The sequence below is a fragment of the Alligator sinensis genome, unplaced genomic scaffold (assembly GCF_000455745.1).
Source record: "Alligator sinensis unplaced genomic scaffold, ASM45574v1 scaffold1002_1, whole genome shotgun sequence".
Taxonomy (NCBI): Eukaryota; Metazoa; Chordata; order Crocodylia; family Alligatoridae; genus Alligator; species Alligator sinensis.
In genome coordinates, this window is record NW_005842710.1 from 362,707 (window position 1) to 382,359 (window position 19,653).

The window sequence follows — 19,653 nt, forward strand, 5'->3', positions numbered from 1 at the left end:
AGCGGTGTGCGATTTGTGGGGGGGTTTCTTCTGTACTGCAGCAGTTCTTCATGTGGTGTCCGAGTGGCTTTTTCAAACATGCGATCTATCTCTCTGGAGGAGTGTCCTTGTTGGGTGAAAGTCTTTTTAAGATTTAAGTATGTGGTGACTGGGCATATATCTCTCCTCTCCTCTGTGCAGCTCTGTGCTTCAGTTTCCCCATTTGTAAAAGGGGGGGGACTGGTTCCATTCCTTGCAAAACTTTTTGATTATCTACTGATGAAAAGTACTTGGTAAGAACAAATATATTAACAAGCAGTGCCTAAGAGCAGCAGAACTAGAGAGACAGTGTCTCAGATCTACTTCCAGTTTCTGCCAGACTTGTAGACACAGGGCATCTTTCTGCTGCTTCTAACCAGCCCCACTTCCCCTGTTATTTCAATGGGTCTTTCACCCAGTACCATGTAGGATAAAAGTATTCAGAGAGAGAAGGAAAGGCATTGTAATAACCACGCATTAGTGTGGTATACCGGGAAGGGACTCCAAACTCTTTTCTCATGCGATTAGATTTCAAGTAGCCTTTGACTTCTTTCCCAGCCAACCCTCCCCTCTCCCCAAAGTCCCAGATCTGAAAACAGCTGTCCAAATTGCCTCTGGATGAGTGAAATCCACTTTCACTCACTGCATAGTGAACTGGCCAAATTGGAAGCTGAAGTATCTTCTACCCAAGGAGTGAGATCTTCCTCCCAAGGGCTAGGAACAAATCTCCATGCCCTCTGATTACTTGGGGCTAATCAAAGCCTGGCTAACACCGTGACCATGCTCATCACCATCTTCTTCCTTTTATGCATGGCAGCTGGGCCCTGCAAGGCACCAGCTGTGTCTGGGCTGCAGATACTTGCCCCTTTCCTAACTTGCTGCATTCCTGGAGATTTGGGTACTTGGATGTACGTGGGTGACCTCTGCCCAGCTGCATTAAGCACCCCCAACAAAGGGGATCCATAACACATTTGTAGTGGGCAGTTGATAGGGAATAAATTGAGGCTTCTTCTCCATAGGAGCACAGGGAAGGAAGGGGCCTCTTGGGTTATTGAGCTCAGACCCTGCTGACACAGGCACCATCTCACATGATCCCTTTTGTAAACTCATCAAACTCCCATTTTGAAAGCACGGCTTCTCCCAGTGGGAGGCTGCTCCAGCCCCTGACTGCTCTAATGTTTCGGCTCATTTGCTCTTGTTGCCACTATCATCCTTTGCCTTAAATAGCTATTCTCCTTCCTGGTATTGACTCCCATAATGTGTTTATAAAGAAATCAGATCTCTCAGCCTCCATTTCAGTAGAAAAACTAGCAAAGCTCTCCTGGCCTTCTCTTAAGGGAAGGGTCAGCAACATATGGCCTGTGGGGTGGATCTGGTCTGCAGAGCCATTGGATCCAGCCCACAGAGCTTCTGACCTGGCCTCTGCTTGTCCTGCCACCTGCATGATGGCTGGATAGCTACAGAAAGCCCTATCAGCAGCAGTGGCTGGGTTGAAAGCACTGGACTGCCTTGGTCCCAAGTCGGGTCAATTGGTCCTGTTGCTATAAAACCTTGCCAACTGCTCTTTTAGAGCTTTGACTCTCCATTCCCCCAACCAGCTTCACAAGCCCTCTGCTCCTGATCCTGTGTGCATTCAGTATGTCTCTGGAGTTGTATGTAGGATAGATTTAACTATGTGCCACCTGCCCCCAGGACCCTAAAGTATGAAGAGGCAGCTCTTGGTCCAGCAGGATGTTGGCTGGCACAGGGCACACCTGGCTTCTCAGGGTGCTTACTGAGAAGAAGGTGAACTCAAATCTTCCCAGCTTGCTCATCATAGCAGAGACCCCAATGGCCGGGTAGTAGTTCAACCCATGCCTGTTGTAGGGGATCATATATTAGGGACGTGGTGTAATGGGCCAAATACAATCCCTACATTACTCATGGCAAGCCCCAGTGAGCATGGACAGAGCCACATGGGCAGGTCTGAGGCCTGGTCAGATATGGGTGTGAGAGGATCTTTGAGGAGGGCGCAAGGTGCGGAATGATGCAGGAGACTGCTCTGGTCCATACAGGATCCCAGGGGAAGGGACGGGTGTCCAGCATCCATGCCCATTCTCTTATTGTCATTGGCTCCCTGTCCTGCCTACCTCCTTCCCCCTCTCCATGAACCACATGGCTTGAGTGGGCTTTGTTGTTTGGTGTTTGACAGTGGGAAGATCGTGTCCCCCAAATGGAAAACGTTCAAGGGCTTGAAGCTGCTGCAGCGTGACAAGATCCGCCTCAACAATGCCATCTGGCGGGCCTGGTATCTGCAATGTGAGTGTGGGGGGGGGCTGCCTGTACAGGGTCTTGGGAGTCTTTCCAGAGCAGGAAGTGGCAGGATGAGACCCCACCAATGGGCCTCCATCTCCATGGCAGTGTAATGCGTGGGAGGACTTCTGACACCTAGAAGGAAGAACTGCTCCACAAGATAGAGCAGGGCTGTCCAACCTTTTTGAATGTGGGGCTGGATCATGAACTTTTTATCACCCAGTGGGCCAGCGAGCTATATTCAAAGACCTCACAGGAAGCAGTATCACATCACCCCCACCAAACAAAAGTACAGTGTTTACTTTCGTTTCCCGTCGCTGCACCTCGGGCCTCAGAAAACAGCTTGGAGGACCGCATGGCGGCCCACGGACCGTATGTTGGACAAGCCTGAGATAGAGCTTGAATCCCATATATCTTTGTGACTGATAAACTTTCACCCATCAACTCTTCTGCCAGCTCCTGCCCTGCTGCCAGGTCCCAGTTAGAAGGGCCAGGTTCAAATTTGAGCCTTTAACACCAAGCATAGTTAAAAAGTTTGGTTGTCAGTAAAAAAATTTCAGTAAAAAAATGTCTTGGGTTGGCAAAGCTGCTTGACTGCTGCAGTGATTTCATACCATGCTGCCCCCCACAGCCTGATGCCTCTAACTGCACCCTGTACCATGCTTTCCCTCCGACTTGCTCCCCACCCCCAGTCCCACTCCCCCTCTCCCAGCATGGACCCCCAAAGAAGCTTACCTGCAACCCAGCGGTCATACAGGATGGGAAGCAGCAGCAGCTGCACATGAATAGAAGGGAAGGGGTCTATAAGCCCTGATAGGCTTCCTGTGGGGTGCTACGCTTCTGCTCAGACACCAGGTGGTACTGCTGTGCTTTGTCCATTCTTCAGTCAAGCTCCACCTGTCCGGCTTCTTTCAGAGAAGGATCTTCAATCAAGCAGCTGGAGCTGGATTGTTTTTACGAACAGCTCAAATTTATGTATGGACAGACATTTTTAGCCTGAATTTTTACAGACTGTCCACAAATTTATGGTCATTTGGCAACCTTGCACCTCACCAACCCCCATCCAGTCCTCCGCCCCAACCCAGTGGGTGTATGCCCTCCCCGTGTCTCACTCCACCCCCTGAAGCAACTGGTTCCCCCAACCTGGGGCCAGATGTGGGCCAGCACCCCTTAGTGGGAACAGGTCATGAGTCCCATTCCCACCCCTGGAATCCTGTACTGGGACTGGCTTGAAGACAATTCCCCAAAAGGGAAAGGCTCCATGTGCTCTGCTTGATCCCAGTGCCCAACAGGGGCACTCTTGGAGGGGAGGCAGAGGAGACACAAGTGACAGCCTCACTTGTTTCTCACCTCTGCAGATGTGGAGAAGAGGAAGAACCCGGTGTGCAACTTTGTGACACCACTGGAGTACAGTGATGGGGATGACCACCGCAAGCCAGAGGTGAGTGCGTGGGCAAGGGGTGCTGCACAGGGCCCTCACCCCAGGCTTCAAGGGGCTTTCATGGGTCAGACACCACTAGCAGTGGCTGTTTTTTGGTGCTGCCCTGTCCCCTCTCTTCCCTGACAGCCCTCCTCTCCTTGGGGGGCCCTCATCCTGACTCTGTGCTGTCACCTCTCTGTTTCCTAGCCCCACAGGGCCCTTTTAAGGGCTGGAAGGAACTTTTGCTTCAAAGCTGTGGGGTTAGACACGTTATTGGGTTTTCTGCTAACGGGTGTTGGGGTCCCCACCACACATACACACAAAATAGGTCTTATCCCTGGGGAATGTTTTTAATAGAATAAAAAGAAATGCACCAAAACCCTAGGCCTGTTGTATGAACCATTGTCCCAGTGCCTCATTGGACCGGTAGTTACTTTTCCTCCCACCCTTCCTGGACGAACTCTCTTTAGAGGCTCCTAACGCCCCTAGAGACAGGCTGCAAGGATCCAGGCTGCAGAGATCCAGGCAGAGGACTCTCAGGGATATGAGCAAGGGAAGTCAGCATTGAGGAACCTCAGTGGGAGAGGAAAAGCAAAGCTGAGAGGGAAACCCCCATGGGCATGAGGGGTAGGACTGAGACCTCCTGGGGAATGACAAGGACATAGGCTGTTGTTGTGGGAGCCTTGATCCTCTTGTGGGGAGACTCACCAATCCCTCAGAGGTTGCACCCATCGTAGGGTTTGCAGCACTAGAAGATTGTGTCAGCCGGGTCAGAGATGAGGATGTCCAGCTCATGCAGGGGGTCAAGCTTTATGGGGCAGCCATCCTTAGCTTCACTGCCCAGTTCCTTCTGGAGGGCATCAACCATGCCTTGCTCTGAGATTCAGCTGGACTAAATCTCCTGTGATGCAACACAGGCCAGGACTCACATGGTGCACACAAAATCTGCTCAGCAACCTCTTAGAGATGGAAGGCTCTCATGCAACATGGTGTTGGTGAAGCCAGAGGCTTAGGCCTAGTTAGGGAAGAGTTAATGCTTGCAAGGTCCTAGAAGGTTGAAAATAGTTGGCTTGCTGCAGCAAGCAGTGCCTGGCCCTGCAGGGTGCAGGGTTTAGGGAGGTATTCCAGCTTGGAATAGAGCCAACAGACATACATTACATGGAGCTTGCATAAGGGTGAAATGGCCGAGAACCGGTTCCCCTGGGCCTAAGTGATGTGATACCAGGCAAGATAACTTGGGAACGCTGTGGAGAAGGTAGGTTAATGGTATATGGAAATGTAGAATGTGGGAGCACTTGAAAGCTATATGTCATGACAGCATTTTGATTGGCTCATACACGCATTATCAGATAACAGATCAATGAGCTCACCTGCAATTGGATTGTTCCAGGAGTAACGTCTGTATAAGAGGGGCAACTCCAGGGAGATGCAGGGCAGCCCATCCTAATACCAAAAACTCAGGGCCGTTTGGCCTTTAGAGAGACAAGACCATGGCCTCTCTTATGAGCAGGACTTAATTTGCAAGCCTACACATGGAATCGAGGTTCAGTACAATCTCCTGGCTGATTAGTGATTACCCTTCCTGAAGAGTGCTCTGGGTCCAGTGATTGTGGATTCAGGCCACCACCCCAACTGCTTGTGCCTGCTTTGCTTATAGGTTACTTTAGGTACACACACTTAACCTCTGCATGCTACTTTTGTTTACATTGTTTTGCTATATGCAGCTAACGTGTGAGTGATAGCTGCGGATCCTGTTGTACCATCCTTATTTTGATTGGCTGCTTACTCTTTCTAATTGACAGCTGCTTCTTAAGCACACATTGAGCATTTCTGTCTGCTGCTGTTAGCCTAAATTTAACGTGGGCAGGTACAGCCACTTCAGTGAAGAGTCACGACACTTCCATTCAATAACAGGAGGCTTTTATTGCTACACAATAGCAGTGATAACTAAAGCAAGCAAGCATTTAAGCAAGTTTCACCATCCACCAGCTCTAGGGGTCTTGCAGATTCCATGGGCATCTGGCCAGAAGCATTGCCATCTTCTGCAGGTTTGGGAACTTCAGAGCAGGAGCCCCCAGTTGCTTAAGAAGTCTCCTTTTATACCAGTGTTCTTTTGCTCACACAATGCCAGCACTCAGTTTCTGCTTTCCCATTGGTTTCTTCACTCTCATCTTGCTGTCTTTAGACCTTAGACTAAGACCTTTAGACCTTAGACCTTAGACTAAAGACCTTAGGTCTAAGGTCTAAGGTCTTTAGACCTTAGACCTTAGACCTCATCTTGCTGTCTTTAGACCTTAGACATGTGCTGTTCACATGTTATTGTTCATGGACACCAGTTTCTAGTGTCCTTGTTTCAGCTGGTTTTGCTTAGTTTTGCAAATATGCAGACTCTACTATCTTGTTTTTTACATGGCCAAGGTTCCCATACACTACTACTGTCTGCCAGATATGGTCATCATTATTTTTATCCAGTTTCTACTTGTAGCCTAGCCTCCTGGGCATTTTCAGCTGCTGTTGATTTTTGCTGCCATCATCTGCGATTGTGATTCTCCTGCGTCTGTCTCCCACATAACTGCCACACATATGCTCTTACAATGAGATAAATCCTATCTTATATAGGCAAGCTTAAGCACATGCTGGTATTCAGCTGCTTGCTTAATGCCCTGCCGTTGCTTCTACACACACTAATCTTGCTGAAAACACTTCTGTGTCACAATTTAGAGTTACTGTCTGTCCGCCACTGGCACCTGCTGTTGTGGGTATTCAGTCACTACCCGCGTACCAGGTCTGCAGCTTGCAGTCCATTGGGAAGACCCCCAGGGCGTATTGTGATAGCCTTTCCATCCATGTAGTTTGGCTGGCATGTTAGACTTCTCAGTGCCTGGATTTGCTGAGCAGCTCTTGCTTGCTGTATCCTTGCCTTACAGGCTGTGATCATGGAGGGGAAATACTGGAAGCGGCACATCGAAGCTGTTGTTCGGGAGTATCACAAGTGGAGGGCCTACTTCCGCACGCAGGTAAGACCTTCCCTGACTCCTTTCCCACCCCACAGCATTACTCTGGTTCCCTCCAACTGCCCTGAGGGATGCTTTTTTCCCACTCAAAGCATTGGGGGCCCCTGCCTGTGCATCTACAGCTCAGGCAGCACCACAATAAGCTTCCCGATTTGCTACATCACCCTGGTCCACCTCTGGGGTTGGTTAGGGCAGTGGGGGCCTGAGATCTGTAGTCTGTCCAACTGTCAGACAGGGTCTAGACTGGGGGGGCAATCATTTGGTCTGGTGGGCAACTTAAGGAGTTTTGGTGGGCTTTTGTGGGCCAGGGGTTGGAGGGGCAATTGATCCTATCCAGGACTGTCTGTCCTGCACCAATTGTCGTGCTGGACAGAGCAGGTGGGCGGGGTCTCCAAGGAGAACGGCTTGGGATCCCAGTGAGGAGGGTTTGCTCAGCCAGGTACATGGGATGGGGTCTCAGGCAAGCAGGGGAGTAGCATCTGGGAGTGGGATTGTGGGGTGGTGACAGCTCTGGCCTGAGGCAGAGCTGTGATCCTCTCCCTGCATGGCTCTGTGAAGGGTGCAGGTTCTGCATGCAGGCACGAGTGGGGAGTGGATCACAGCTCTATCCCAGGCTCTGCCCCCGCACTGTCACCGCCCTGCAATCCCTGTCCTTCCCACATGTGCCACTTCCTGCCTGCCCGCAGCCCCATCCCATTTGCCCAGCCAAGTGCATCCTGCACAAACGGGTCCCAAGCCAGTCTCCATGGAGACCCCATCTGCCCACTCTATCCGGCACCCCCAGTAGTGGGTGTGGGGGAAAGGGGCCAGGGTGCCTGGCCAGTGGTGTTGGGTCAGGTGGTGACAACAGAGACACTGGCAGCAGCAACCAGGCAGAGTGAGCTGCCACCACAGGGGCTGCTGGGAAGCCCCACCCCACTGCATGCCTGGGGCAGTGGCACCAGCTGCATGTGCCATGATCTGAGCTGCCTCTTGAACCTGGGTTGGATAGGGCTGAGGGATCTGCCACAGGCCAGATAGAATCCCTTGGCAGCCTAAGTCTTGCCCACCCCTGCTCTAGAGCAACCTCCCCAGGGGGTGCAAAGTGCTTTGAAATCCCTGTGCCAGGGAAGGGGAAGGGGTTGCCAAGCAGCAGGCCTTTGGTGGCAAGGCTCAGCCTCTGCTGGTGTGTGGATCCAGAGTGACTCGGTGTCTGGCCTGGGGCTTTCCTTGAAACTCATCCATCTGTCCATCCATTGCTGGATGGCTCATTTCTGCCAGCATCCCACCCACCCACCACCTCTGCAGCCCTCACAAGTTGCTAAAATGCCAAAGCTGGGGGTGGGATTCCCCTGTACCTATGCCTAATTGTCCCTGTGTTCCTTCCCCTCACCCACGTGCCCTCACACTCAGAGATGCTTCAGTGTGATTGCAACCAGCTGGGGATGGGGAGTGAATGGGCAGCCAGCCCACGACAGAGCAGCCAGCACACCCAGCTCCTGGCAAAGGACCCTTTTCATGTCCTAAAGTTTCTCTTTGTTTTATTTTTCAGGTCCAGAATAAGAAAGATAAACCTGTGTCTTTACCCACTCAGGTACAGGTCTCATGCCCTACCTAAAACCAGCAATGCCCCTGCCCCACTCCTACTGTGCCCCCTGCTGGGGGGGGGCGGCGGCGGCGCTGAGACTAGCATAGCCCTGACCTCCCCACTGAGAACTATTACTCTTAATTGGCTCTGACCTAATCCCCCTGTCGGTGTCCACCCTTCCCTGAGCAGCGCACAGTTGATGCCTTCCAAAAGGAGCTGGGCATTGAGGCTGAGGATGACTTCCCCATGGAGCTGGACCCCTTGCATGATCTGGACATCCATATCTCTAACCTAGCTGATACCATCTTCTACACTCGCAACCCCTACGGTGGGCCCAACCCTCGTGGGCTTGGTGAGTCTCCCCACAGCCTCAGCACTGGCCTATCGGCATCCTTGGAGTTCCCCAGGGGTCTCAGCCCCATCCCCTTTGCCTGCGGGGGTTCCCGTGTTGGACTTGTATCTCCAGTCCCTGGTGGGGCTCCCCGATGCTGAATCCCACCCCCCATATCCCTCAGGGAGCCCTCTGCCTGGATCCCTGCCCCCTGTCTGTGTGTTAGAGGGACCCCAGTTCCCCCACCAGTCCCTGGCAGGGTGGGTGCGAATGGCTAGAGGTGTGTCTGACCATTCCCTGCTCCTTCGGCTTCTTCCCCACAGCTCACCAAGGGAATGCAGACATGATCCAGCCCACACTGACCCAGCTGCACCCCAACCTTGGGGAGGATTTCATGGACACCTTGGATCACATTCATGGTGAGTCATGCTGTCTGTCATGCTTGGGTAGTACTGGGATGAGACGGGCATTCTTGGCACACATACAGAAGGGCTGCATGCCAGAAACAGGGTGTACAGAGCCCTCAATGTGTCAGACCCCAGTGCCTGGTAGGGGTCAACTGTATGCCAGCTGGCTTGGCACCTGTCCCTCTGCCACGCTGAGCTGCATCAGGACCAGCCGGCCCTGCCAACCTTGATCTCCCTTGGACAGGCCACATCAAACTCTGCTACCCCCTGGTTCTGATCCACCCAGCCTACTGTCCCCTCCCTGCTGTGTCAGGTGAGGTCAAAGGGCCCAGCTCTTCTAGTCCTTGGTCTCTTGCGGGCTGTAGCATCATGGGTACCTCCTCCCCGGGACGTGTGTGCACCTGACTTATGTTCTGTGGTGGGGGTCACAGCTGCCTGGCATATAACTAGCCCATGGTTAGCTCTACTTGTCACAGAGATGGATCCTCGAAGCTGGTCCCATATCAGATGCCCGCCCTGCTGCCTGACCCATGTGTAGTTCTCCAGCCCCCTCACCCACTGGTGTTCGCATTGGAGCAGAACTGCAAAAAGAACAGCTCAGCCTATCCCATGCATTGCATCTTGCCTGCATCTTGCCACTGGGGCAGGCTGGGAGTTATGACCTGCTTAGGAGGGGTAAATGCCACTCACTGCATGGAAAAGGCAATGAAATGATCAGTGCTAGTTGTGCCCCAAGACAGCTGTCCTAGGATTGGGCCTTCCCATTTAGGAGGTGCTGGCGGGTGCCTGCCTGGCGCAGGGGAACAAAGAATGGGTTATAGGGCCATTCCCTTTGAAAAGCCACTGGCTCTAATCCAGCTGCAGGGCAAGGGGTTTGACTGGTACAGTGTAGCAGGGTATAGGACACAGGCCTTTTCTCTTGGGGCGCTGCTCAGGTTGGGGGAATCTAGTGGCTCTGAGGAGCAGGGTATGGGGTTTAGGTCTTCATGCAGACATTGTCTGGTGGGCTTATTCAAGGGAGAAGGCAGGGAGATTGTGAAAGCACCTCAGGCCAGAGCTGCCTTTGCAACATGGACACCCTGTGCAAGTGCTACTTTGCCAGGCTGCAGGCAGGCACTGGGAACACTGCAAGGCTGCCGTTTCTGAATGCATGTCTTTTTCTTCCCCTGCCGGGACCCAGGCAGCTTGGCCAGCTCTCCCCCAGGGGCCACCTGTCCTAGCCTGCGGCTCAGCAGTGTCTCTTCTGTCGCCTCTACCTCCTCCTCTGACTCCCTGAAACTCCTCCTGTCTGTTGCTCCTGTCTCTGCTGCCAGGAAAGGTATAGAGTGGTCCTCTGGCATCTGTGTGACCAACACCACGCCAGGGGCAGCACCCAAGAAGCACCCATCCCTGCCAGTGGCCATACCAACATCCCAGCTGCCTTATGATGGGGCGCCTGTTCCAGCATGCACTGCTCCATTGCTAGCAGAGATGTTTTGGTGTACATCCGAACTGTGTATACTGGGATATGTAACCTCTCCAAGCCATTTCCCAGATGAGGCTAGCTGCAGGTGGTATCTGGGTCACTATTTCATCATCATTAGGGGCTTGTCCCTGTGTTCAAGGATCTCCCCTAGTACTCCCCCGACAACTCTGACTCAGCCAGATTACCCTTTGACAGCCCCATAGACCCCAGCAGGCCTGTGTGCCCCAGGGTGCATCAGCTGCAGTTTTCTAATCCTGGCCCTCAGCCCCTTAATCTCTCCTCCAGCCCTGGTCTCTCCCTCCTAGCCCTGCTGAAGCCTCCCAGTCCTCTCCAGCCTCCTGCTCTTCCAACCTGGGCTCCCACTCAGCTTTGCTGAGGCTCTTACCTGTGGCCCCCTGCTGGCCCAGGCCAGCCCTAGGCTCCCTCCCCCCACCCCCCCTCAGCTCTGCCACGCCCCTCCATCCTGGCCCACAGCCCCCTGGCTGGCCTAGCCCTAGGCTGCTTCCACCTGATTCTATGTGAAGTTGTGATATGGTTTCTCTGCTCACATTTACCTGGGCCTTTTGCATTCATTCTCTCTTTCTTTCATTCTTCCCCCTTCCCCCTCTCCCTCCTTTTTTCCAACACCATTAACTCTTTTTTTCCTCCCTTTCACAGATTTTTTGGCTGCCTGTCGCCCCCAAGCTGCCCTCCAGGTGAGTAGCAGGCACCTGACTGCTCAGAACTGCTCAGGCCCGTCCCTGCAGAGATCAGCCACTACTTCCCTGTGTACTGTGCCTCTCCCCACCTGCTAGAGAGGCCGGCTGGACGGTGCAGGCTCTGCCCTCTCCCTTGATGTCACAGCATCCACTGTGGGGAGGGGAGGGCTGGGCAATGCAGACTCCACCCCCTTCCCCACATCCCAGCTGTGTTTATCATGTGCATCCCTGCCTGGTGGAGGCCCTGGAGCTGACTTTCGTTTCTCTCTCCCTCTCCCAGGCCCCCACACCACTGCCAGATGTTTCCCCCCTGGTATCCATCTCGAGCACCTGTGACACAGATGTGACCCCCAGTACCACCAGTCCCAAGGAGATGCACCTGGCTGAGGACTCTGTCACCTTTCCCCTGGAGCTGGAGCCTCCTCTTCCCATCAATGGGCAGCAGATCTTCCTGCCCCTCTTCCCCACCTCCCCAGTGCGGGTCAGCCCACCTCCACCTGCTCCCCCCGCCCTGCACCTACAGAACCACCCTGCCCTCGTCTTCTCTGTCATCACCCACACGACTGCTGAGAAAGCTGCTTCCACCCCTGGTGCGGAAACCCTGGGGGGCACCTTTGCTGTGCCCATGTCTGGCCCCCTGCCAAAGGGAGGGCGACGCCGGCAGCTGCAGCGCATCGCCCCTGCACCTACCTCCAGCTGCCCTCCAGCACCCTCCAGCTCCTTTCTCACCCAACTGCTCAGACAAGGTAGGCATTCTCTAGCCTGCCCAGGCTGCCTGGAATTGGGGAGGGGCGGGGGCAGGGATGGGGGAGGCAGGGCCTGGGCGCTGGATGTCAGGGCAAAGGAAGCAGGAGGAAGTGAGGGGCATCACTACCAGGAGGGGCAGGAAGGAAAGGGTGTGTAGCGGGGTGGGTTCTTGGAATATGGAGAGATGGGCAGGCCTGCGGGTTGCTGGCTGGGGAGGAGAATAGGAGGCGGGCATGGACTGGGGGGGACATGGGGTTGTTTGGGGGTTGATAGGCTCGTTGGCTGTGGGATGGGGCACAGGGGCTGCTGCTGTTGGGGATGGGGTGGGCATGGCAGGTCTAGGGTGCAGTGAGAGGAAGAGTCAGGGGCCAGGGGATACACAGGGCAGCTCCCACCCCTCAGACTTGCCCAGGCCCAGCACCCAAGGCTGGTCAGTTGCTGCACCTGTTGGTTTCCGCAGTGAAGAGCTCTGGCCCATGTCTTCTGGGCAGGGTTACACTGGTGTCTAACTGCTTATGCCTCTTGCCCAGGCCCCGCATCTCCAGCCAGAAATTCTCCCCAGGTAAGAACCCTTGTATATGCCTCCCCACCTCCCCTCAGGTAGGGCAGGCAGAGGCTGGGGGAGGGGAGAACTGGGCTCCTCCCCAACTCTGATGTCACAGTGCCCCTGCTAGGGAGGGCAGGGCTGGACAGTGCAAGCTCCACCCCCTCCCTAGTGTCACAGCAGGCCCCTGGAAGGGAGGTATATGAGCCCAATCACCTTGGAATTTCCCAGGCTGCCTGCTTGGTTGGGGTGCCCTCTTCTGCCCGCCCTGTGCTTCTAGTTGGGGGCAGATTTCTATCCTCCCCTGCTGACTCCCTCCATGTCTCTCCCGTCCAGATCTCCGGCATCCCGGAGGGCCCTGCAGGCATTCTGCTGACAGAGAAATCCTCCCACCCTCACTCCAGCACTGCCCCCTCTGGCACCGGTATGATGGGTGGGTGCCAACCTGCAGGCCCCTCCTCATTTGGGATCATGATAGGGTAGGGTAGTGGTGGGGAGAGCTGTTGACATGAGGGTGGCATGAGGTAAGGGATTTGGGCTTGGGGTACCAGAAGGGGAGGGGGCTCTTGGGGAGGCGGGGGGGTGGTGCTGGCTTTAGCTGGGGACTGGGGTGTCTCCTAAGCAGCTGGAGGGAAGGGAATGAGGGGCATCTGGAGACAGTTGGCTTGGGGAGAAAGTCCTGGCCTATAAGCAGGAAGCCACCCTCCCCAGAGTGCCAGCTGTTGCTCACACCACAGCTCTTGCTTATGTGGGGCCCAGCCTGCCCTGATTGCGCCCCAGCAGGGCTGGGTCTAAGGGAGCTGGATGCAGTTCCTGGCCCCTCTGCCCCTCCCAAACAGACACTGTCAGCACTGGGGAAGTGGGGCCAGCTCTGGCTGGCAGGGCTCATCTGAGGTGCTTCCCTCACTGGCCTACCCGCCTGGAGAGGCGGGGCTGGGAGGCTTACCTGCTGTGCCCCTCTGCTCTGGAGCCTGGCCATTGAGAGCGACACAGAAGTATTTTTGCTCCCAAGATTTTCCCTTTGCAAATTCCCAGATCCAAAGGCTGAGGATGGAGCTGAGCGCAGAAGGTCCTGCTCCCCCCGCCAGACCTGCAGTCTCCCTGGCACCAAGGTATGTAGGCCCTCACCTCTGCCCCAGAGGCAGGTGCTTTCCTCTTCCAGTCAGTGTTGACCCAACTGCAACATTAGGGGCGCTGTTGTGCACGGAGGGTCAAGCCGGGGTCTGGAGTGACAGGGGGGTGCTAGGCTGCAGGGGGCTTTGTTGAGTCTCACATTAGCTCCTAGTTTCCCTTGCACTTGCGGGAAGCCCTGGTGCCTGAGGAAGGGGCTGAGACCTTGCGTTCTGACTGGTCCCCACAGGGCAGCCAAAGACCCACCCTGACATCGTCTGACCACACCCGGCGCATGAACATCAGCTCCAGCTTTGACGCCCTTGCCAGCCTGGTGCTTCAAGGCTCTGCCCAGCCCAGCTTCAAGGTACCTGCCCTGCCCTAGTATGTGCTCTCATGTGATGTCCAACTGACCCTATCCATCTGTTTCTACACCCTGTCCTTGCTTCACCCTGGCCTGTCCCCTCTGTCCTGTCCGTCTGTCCCTATGGTCTGCGCAGGTCTCACACTGTGTGCTCCCCCAGCTCAGCAAGGCCATGCTGTTGCAGAGGAGTGCGGCCTATGTGGGGCGGCTGCAGCAGGAGCGTCAACAGGTCCAGGAGACAGCCCAGCGCCTGCGGGGCGAGATTGAGGAGCTGAGCGCTGCCATTGGGTGAGTACAGGCAGGGGGCAGGGCCTACGGGGCAAGCTGGAGGAGCTGAGTGCTGCCAGCTGAGTGTAGGTGGGGGGTGGGGCTGCACCTCTGTGGGCTTTGCCCTCCTCATGGCTCTGCCCTAGAGAGTACCAGCGGCAGCTGCCCCCCAGTGGGGCCCCATTGGTGGCACTCTCAAGTTCAGACCGTGCTGTGGAGCTCTACGATGACTATGTGCGCCGGCGTACCCTGCAGGATTGGCGCTTCTGGCTCGTATCCACCACCCAGTTTGAGCCCGGGGCAGGGGCACGGGCCTTGAGCTCTGGGCCAAGAGGGGCAGATTGGGTAGGAGTGAATGCTCTGCAGGTGGAAGGGCCAGTGTTGATGCCTTTCAAGGCCAAACATGGGTCTGGGGGAGGGGACAAAGACTGGCACTAGGGTGGGATGGAGGGGGCCATGGGGCAGAGACTGCCCCTCAGTGGGGGCAGGAGCTCCATGCAGCAGTGGGGGTACAGGGGCAGAGCCAGCTGCTAGGAGGTCCCCCTAGGGCTTTTGGAGCATGCAGAAGGTGTATCTCCTTAACCCGCGTGGCTGAAGTTCAGCGTGATCATCAGGCCGCTTTTTGAGAGTTACAGCAAGGCGGTGAGCACCAGCAGCACTGAGGAGTTCTACCAGTCAGTGCTGGGCTGGCTGGAGCAGCGCTGTGCCCTGCCTATGCTGCGTCCTGGTATGTACTGCCCCTTTTGACCCTGTGTCTGGTGCTCTAAAAAGGGGCTTTTCTGCCTCTGCAACCCCACTTGCTTTGCAGGGCACTTCCTTCCCAGCCTTCCATCAGCAGCTCCAAGACACCCTCCTTCCACACCTGAACATGGGTGTCCTCAGCTCCCCCATTCAAGGGGCAAACCAGAGCAGGGGGAGGATAGGGTTCAATACAACATGATGGATCTGTGGCAGAGCTGAGATGGAAGTAGGGAGGCCTAGCCCCTCTGCTGTAACCACTACACTCTTCTTCCTCCCTGAACTGGGATAGGATCCAGGGTGCTGTTGTTCTGACCACTAGGTATGAAGAGCTAAGCTTGAAGTCCTAAATGGCCCCAGGACTGCCAGCTGCCTAGGGATGCTGCCCCGATCAGTAGGCTGGGCCATCAGAGGGGCTGTCTTCCTTCCGCACTCACTGTATCAGCCCCTCCTCAGGGCCCTGGCCTGATGGGAAGGATCTGGGCAGGTGGGATCTGGGCTGACCCTGAGCTGACTTCCTCTCCCATTTTCTCTCCCAGCCATCTCCAGCTCCCTCCTGCAGCTCAGCAAGATGACGTCCATCTTGACGCAGCCCTCCCGGCTCCCTGAGCAGGCCCTGCAAGCTGTCAGCTGCCCCAGCCATGGCAAGGGCCATGCCTAACCTGGCCCCTTTCTTGCTGTCAGGACCCCTGTCCACAGAGAAGAGCCCATGCCTCAGCTGTGTCCCAGGGACGCTGCCCAGAGACTCCTCTCCCCAATACAGACATCAGATATATTGGGCAAAATGGAAGCCAGGGTAGAGGCCTGAAGTGGCAAATGGATGGATCCGCAGCTAAGGGAATCTAGGACACAGGCTCAGGGCTCAGATCCCCTGTAGCCCCCACAGAAGGGGGATCTCAGGGCCTCAGGGATCCAGGCAGGGTCATCAATAGCCCCTTTCCCCCAACACAGGGATCTGGGGAAACTACAGTCCCCTTTACACTGTCCATGAAACACCCAGGCAACAATGACTGGGACCTTCATTAAAGCCCCCCTGGGCCTGGACTCCAGCAGGTACTCAGTCTTCTTGTTGGGTGGAGGAGCAGACTGGGGAAGATGGATGTGCACTCGCTGCCCTGCTTGCCTGCTGTAGGGCGCTGCACCACTTTTCCCACAGGCTGAGGCCCAAGGCAGTGCCCAGCAGTTGGGCTCTTATTTTTGCCGAGTTTTTCCTCAGCCATGGGTGACCCTGCTCCCTCCTTCAGCGTCTGGGCCCTTGGTCAAGAGTGGCAGTTACCTCTGAAAGAGGAAGCGCACTCCACCCCACCTCACCACAGCCTTGGAAAGGGGACCCCGACTGGGGGTACTCCCTGCCTGACAGGGACAGCCTGACAGGGACAGCCCATCCCATTGCCAGGAAGCCGTTGCTTGTTGCATTTCCCTTAATGTCCCCCGGGCCCTCTCCCCACCTTTCCCTGACACTATTGCTCTGGGGATGTTGGCTGCCTGCTTCCTGCCAGGACCTCCCCTCCCTCCCCCACTGCCAGATTGCAGGAGTGGGGCAGTCTTGGGGTGGCTATGGCAGGGGGAGCCCCCCAGGGCCATAGCATCTTCAGGACTTAGAGGGGGCTGAAGGATGGTGGGGCATATGGACATTCAGGGCAAAGATCCTGGCATGGTCCCCCAGGGAAGGTGCTTCTCCCACAAACCCCTAAAAGCAAGCCGGACACTAAGGGCCAGAAAGAAGAGCTGCAACCAGAGGACATGGACTGCTGCTGTGCACAGGCAGCTCAGCCAGCACCCCTAGGCAGGGGGTGGAAAGTAGGGTAGGTGCATGCTCCATACCACACTAGCTCCAGTCAGGATCTGCCTTCTGCATGAGACCAGCCCTGGTAGTGGTGGCAGCAATTGGGCAGTGCTGCAGCTGTGGATTGGTAAGGGCAGCTCTGCTCCAATGGGTCTAGGGCGCACTGGAAGAGAAGTCGAGCTACTCAGCAGGTTCAGTGCTGGAGCAGGGGCATTGCCACCTCCTGAGTGTTTGGAACTTGGTTCTTTTAGACCAGTATTTCTCAGTCTGTAGATCACAAGCATGAAAGGGTCGTGAACAGGATCAAACTTTAAAAATGGAATCTCCTTTAAAGGAGAAAAACCATGGGAAACTGGCTTTTCCCTTGCAGGCTGGTAGAGTTCCAAGGGGCTGCTTGGGCCCCCCCCATGTCCCACGCCCCCACCACACACTGGGGGGCTGAGGGCAGCAGGTCAGGAGCGAGGGGCAAGGAGTCAGGAGTGGCCAATGATGTTTACAAATGGGTCCTGGTGCAAAAGAAGTTGAGAACCACTGCTGTAGTCTAGACCTTGGGCCCCACTTGCCTGGCCATGGTTCCAGCCTTCCTGCAGTGGCCACACAGGGCACCAGGGGGCACCTGCGTCCCACTGTGGCAGGGGCTGCCACAACAGCCCACTTCCCCTGCCCCCACCAGGCTGTGTTTCTGGGCCCCAGCCACCAGCTGGGCAGCACAAGGTGCTTACCAACATGATAACCTCCAGGTTTCAGGGGTCCAGGGGAGGCGAGCCCTCACCTCCACGGCCTGCCCTCCACCCAGACCATATCAGCACTTGCACTTGGCTAGCTCTAACTGTGCAGCTTCTGCCCAGGGGGCCTGATGCATGTCCTCCCAGGCAGCTGGCACAGTCCCAAGAGACCCGTTCCCTGTACCACACAGCTAGAAGGCAGGAGGCCAGTGGCTCTCACACAAGCGTTTAATCCAAAACACACATGCCAAGGGCTGTTGGGAAAGTGGGCAGCACCAAACACAGCAGGGTGCTGGACTGCTGAAAGCAAGGCTGCACTAGGCACCCCTGCAGTGTCACTGGACACACCATGCCCTTGGCAAAGCCCCCTCCCGCTCCTCCCCCAAAGCACTGGGGATGAGAATCCTCTGCCTAATGCTGGAGCGAAGCCGCTTTCCACTCAGGATCCAAAGCACTCGCTGTGGGGGCTGGGCACCAGCGCAGGGTCCCCCTTCCACTTCATATCATGAGCTGTTCAGGCCCCTCGCACTTCCCCCTCAGAGCGGGTACTCGTGCCAGAGACTGTAGGGGAAGCAGAGAGAGGTTACTCCTGGGGGAACCCAGCTCCATGCCCTGGCACACCCCTGGGCCTGGCCCAGGCCAAGGCTGGAATGCGCCTGGCTCCCCGCAGCGCTGCTGTGGCGGGTCTTCAGGAGACACGATTTTACAGTCAACTTGAAGGAATGATGTGGCTGGAGGCAGATGGGTCGCACGGCTATCAGCTTTCAGGGCCAGCGAGCCGTCGTTGGGGGGGGAGGGCGCACATTTCTCCCTACTTTGCAAGTCCTGCTTCCCTGTGACACCCCCCCACTCTCCCCTCACCCACTCAACAGAGCAGGGCCTGGCCCCAGGGTGGAGGCAGAGAGGCCCAGTCCCCTGTCAGGCAGTGCTGGCTGGCTGCAATGCTTTCCTAGGCCGCTAGGAGTGCTGTATGGCAGGGAACAGGGCACACTTCCCCTCCAAGGCACTGCTACCTGGTAGGTCAGCAGGTCCCAGGCAGCACCCCCTCGGGATGCAGGGACAGGGCTGGGCTCAGAGCTGAAACTGATTCAACAGCCTGATTCTAGGGCAGGAGAGGGCATCTCCACTGCCTGTCCAGCAGCCTCATGGTCCTACCCCAACCACTCAACCCTTCCCTGACTTAAGCAGGCGCAGGCTGAAATAGCCCAAGTCCGGCTGCTGATTGCAAGTAGGGAAGGGGGTCGGGACGGGGGCTGGTCTCCCTCCCTCACCCAAGAGGTGACTTACCCACCCCTCTCCTACCCCGCCCAGCTCTGGGGGCAGATCTGCTGTCTCAGGGGTGAAGTCTTCTGGGCATGGGTCAGGGAAGCATTGCTAGCCCCCAAGGCACATCCACATCTGCTGGCCCAGCCCCGGGCTCCCCACCCCCATGGCTCTGCCAGGACTCTACCCCTGGAGCGTTGCTGTGGCTGCAGCACAGGTGGCCAGTGTCAGCGGGGCCTGTGGCAGGCAGAAACGGTCTGTTCAGGGCTGGACACTGCGACGCGGCCTGCTTCGCCAGGGGGCTTTCTGCAAGGAGGGCAAGCTGGGCTCCCAGCCCCACTGGCTCTGCCCTCTCACCTCCAGCACTTTAGCCAGGCTGCTCCGTCTACCAGAGGGGGCTCGATCCTGCATCTCCTGACAAGGGGCCAGGCTGCTCCAGGGGGCAGCTCAAACAGCTGGCTGTGCCCAGCCCTGCCTGTGCCACCCAAGTGACGCCACCACCCAACTAGCAAGCCCCAAGCACAGGCCAGGCCCCGCCAGCCCCCTCCCACCGTGGGCAGGGACCCAGTCCCCAGTTCCCTGGCTCGGGAAGCTCCCGGGAGCCGCCTGACTCACCTGTAGGTGACGCGGGGGTCCCCGCCATGCTGCAGCAGCGCCTCTCGCACCGCGTCCGGGGGGCTCAGGCCCAGCGCTGCCGCCCGCTCCCAGCGCTGCAGGCGCGTGATCCCTGCGGGCACGGGCACGGGGGTCAGGGGCGGGCTCGGGGTCGTGGAGCCCCTCGGAGCACAGCCCGGCCCGCCCGCGCCCCTCCGGAGGTGGGGGGAGGGTCTCACCGGTGCAGGGCCCATACTCGGGGCTGAGGTCGAAGCGCTTGAGCAGGTCGAGCGGGGCCGGGGC

At 56.6% G+C, this 19,653-nt stretch overlaps 1 protein-coding gene across 1 annotated transcript in view; it reads left to right on the forward strand.

Moving 5' to 3' along the window:
• The window catches only part of LOC102372421 (MLX-interacting protein-like), a 30,024-nt gene extending 11,997 nt beyond the window's left edge, over nucleotides 1–18,027 (forward strand). The window contains exons 2-17 of the mRNA XM_025216133.1: nucleotides 2,210–2,316; nucleotides 3,669–3,751; nucleotides 6,658–6,747; nucleotides 8,276–8,317; nucleotides 8,501–8,663; nucleotides 8,966–9,061; nucleotides 11,172–11,209; nucleotides 11,493–11,958; nucleotides 12,490–12,521; nucleotides 12,840–12,927; nucleotides 13,539–13,615; nucleotides 13,864–13,980; nucleotides 14,114–14,265; nucleotides 14,391–14,517; nucleotides 14,842–14,971; nucleotides 15,522–18,027. Coding sequence (XP_025071918.1) covers nucleotides 2,210–2,316; nucleotides 3,669–3,751; nucleotides 6,658–6,747; nucleotides 8,276–8,317; nucleotides 8,501–8,663; nucleotides 8,966–9,061; nucleotides 11,172–11,209; nucleotides 11,493–11,958; nucleotides 12,490–12,521; nucleotides 12,840–12,927; nucleotides 13,539–13,615; nucleotides 13,864–13,980; nucleotides 14,114–14,265; nucleotides 14,391–14,517; nucleotides 14,842–14,971; nucleotides 15,522–15,643 — 1,930 coding nt within the window. The 3' untranslated portion in view covers nucleotides 15,644–18,027. The remainder of the gene's footprint in view (nucleotides 1–2,209; nucleotides 2,317–3,668; nucleotides 3,752–6,657; nucleotides 6,748–8,275; nucleotides 8,318–8,500; nucleotides 8,664–8,965; nucleotides 9,062–11,171; nucleotides 11,210–11,492; nucleotides 11,959–12,489; nucleotides 12,522–12,839; nucleotides 12,928–13,538; nucleotides 13,616–13,863; nucleotides 13,981–14,113; nucleotides 14,266–14,390; nucleotides 14,518–14,841; nucleotides 14,972–15,521) is intronic.
• Nucleotides 18,028–19,653: the final 1,626 nt, after the last annotated feature.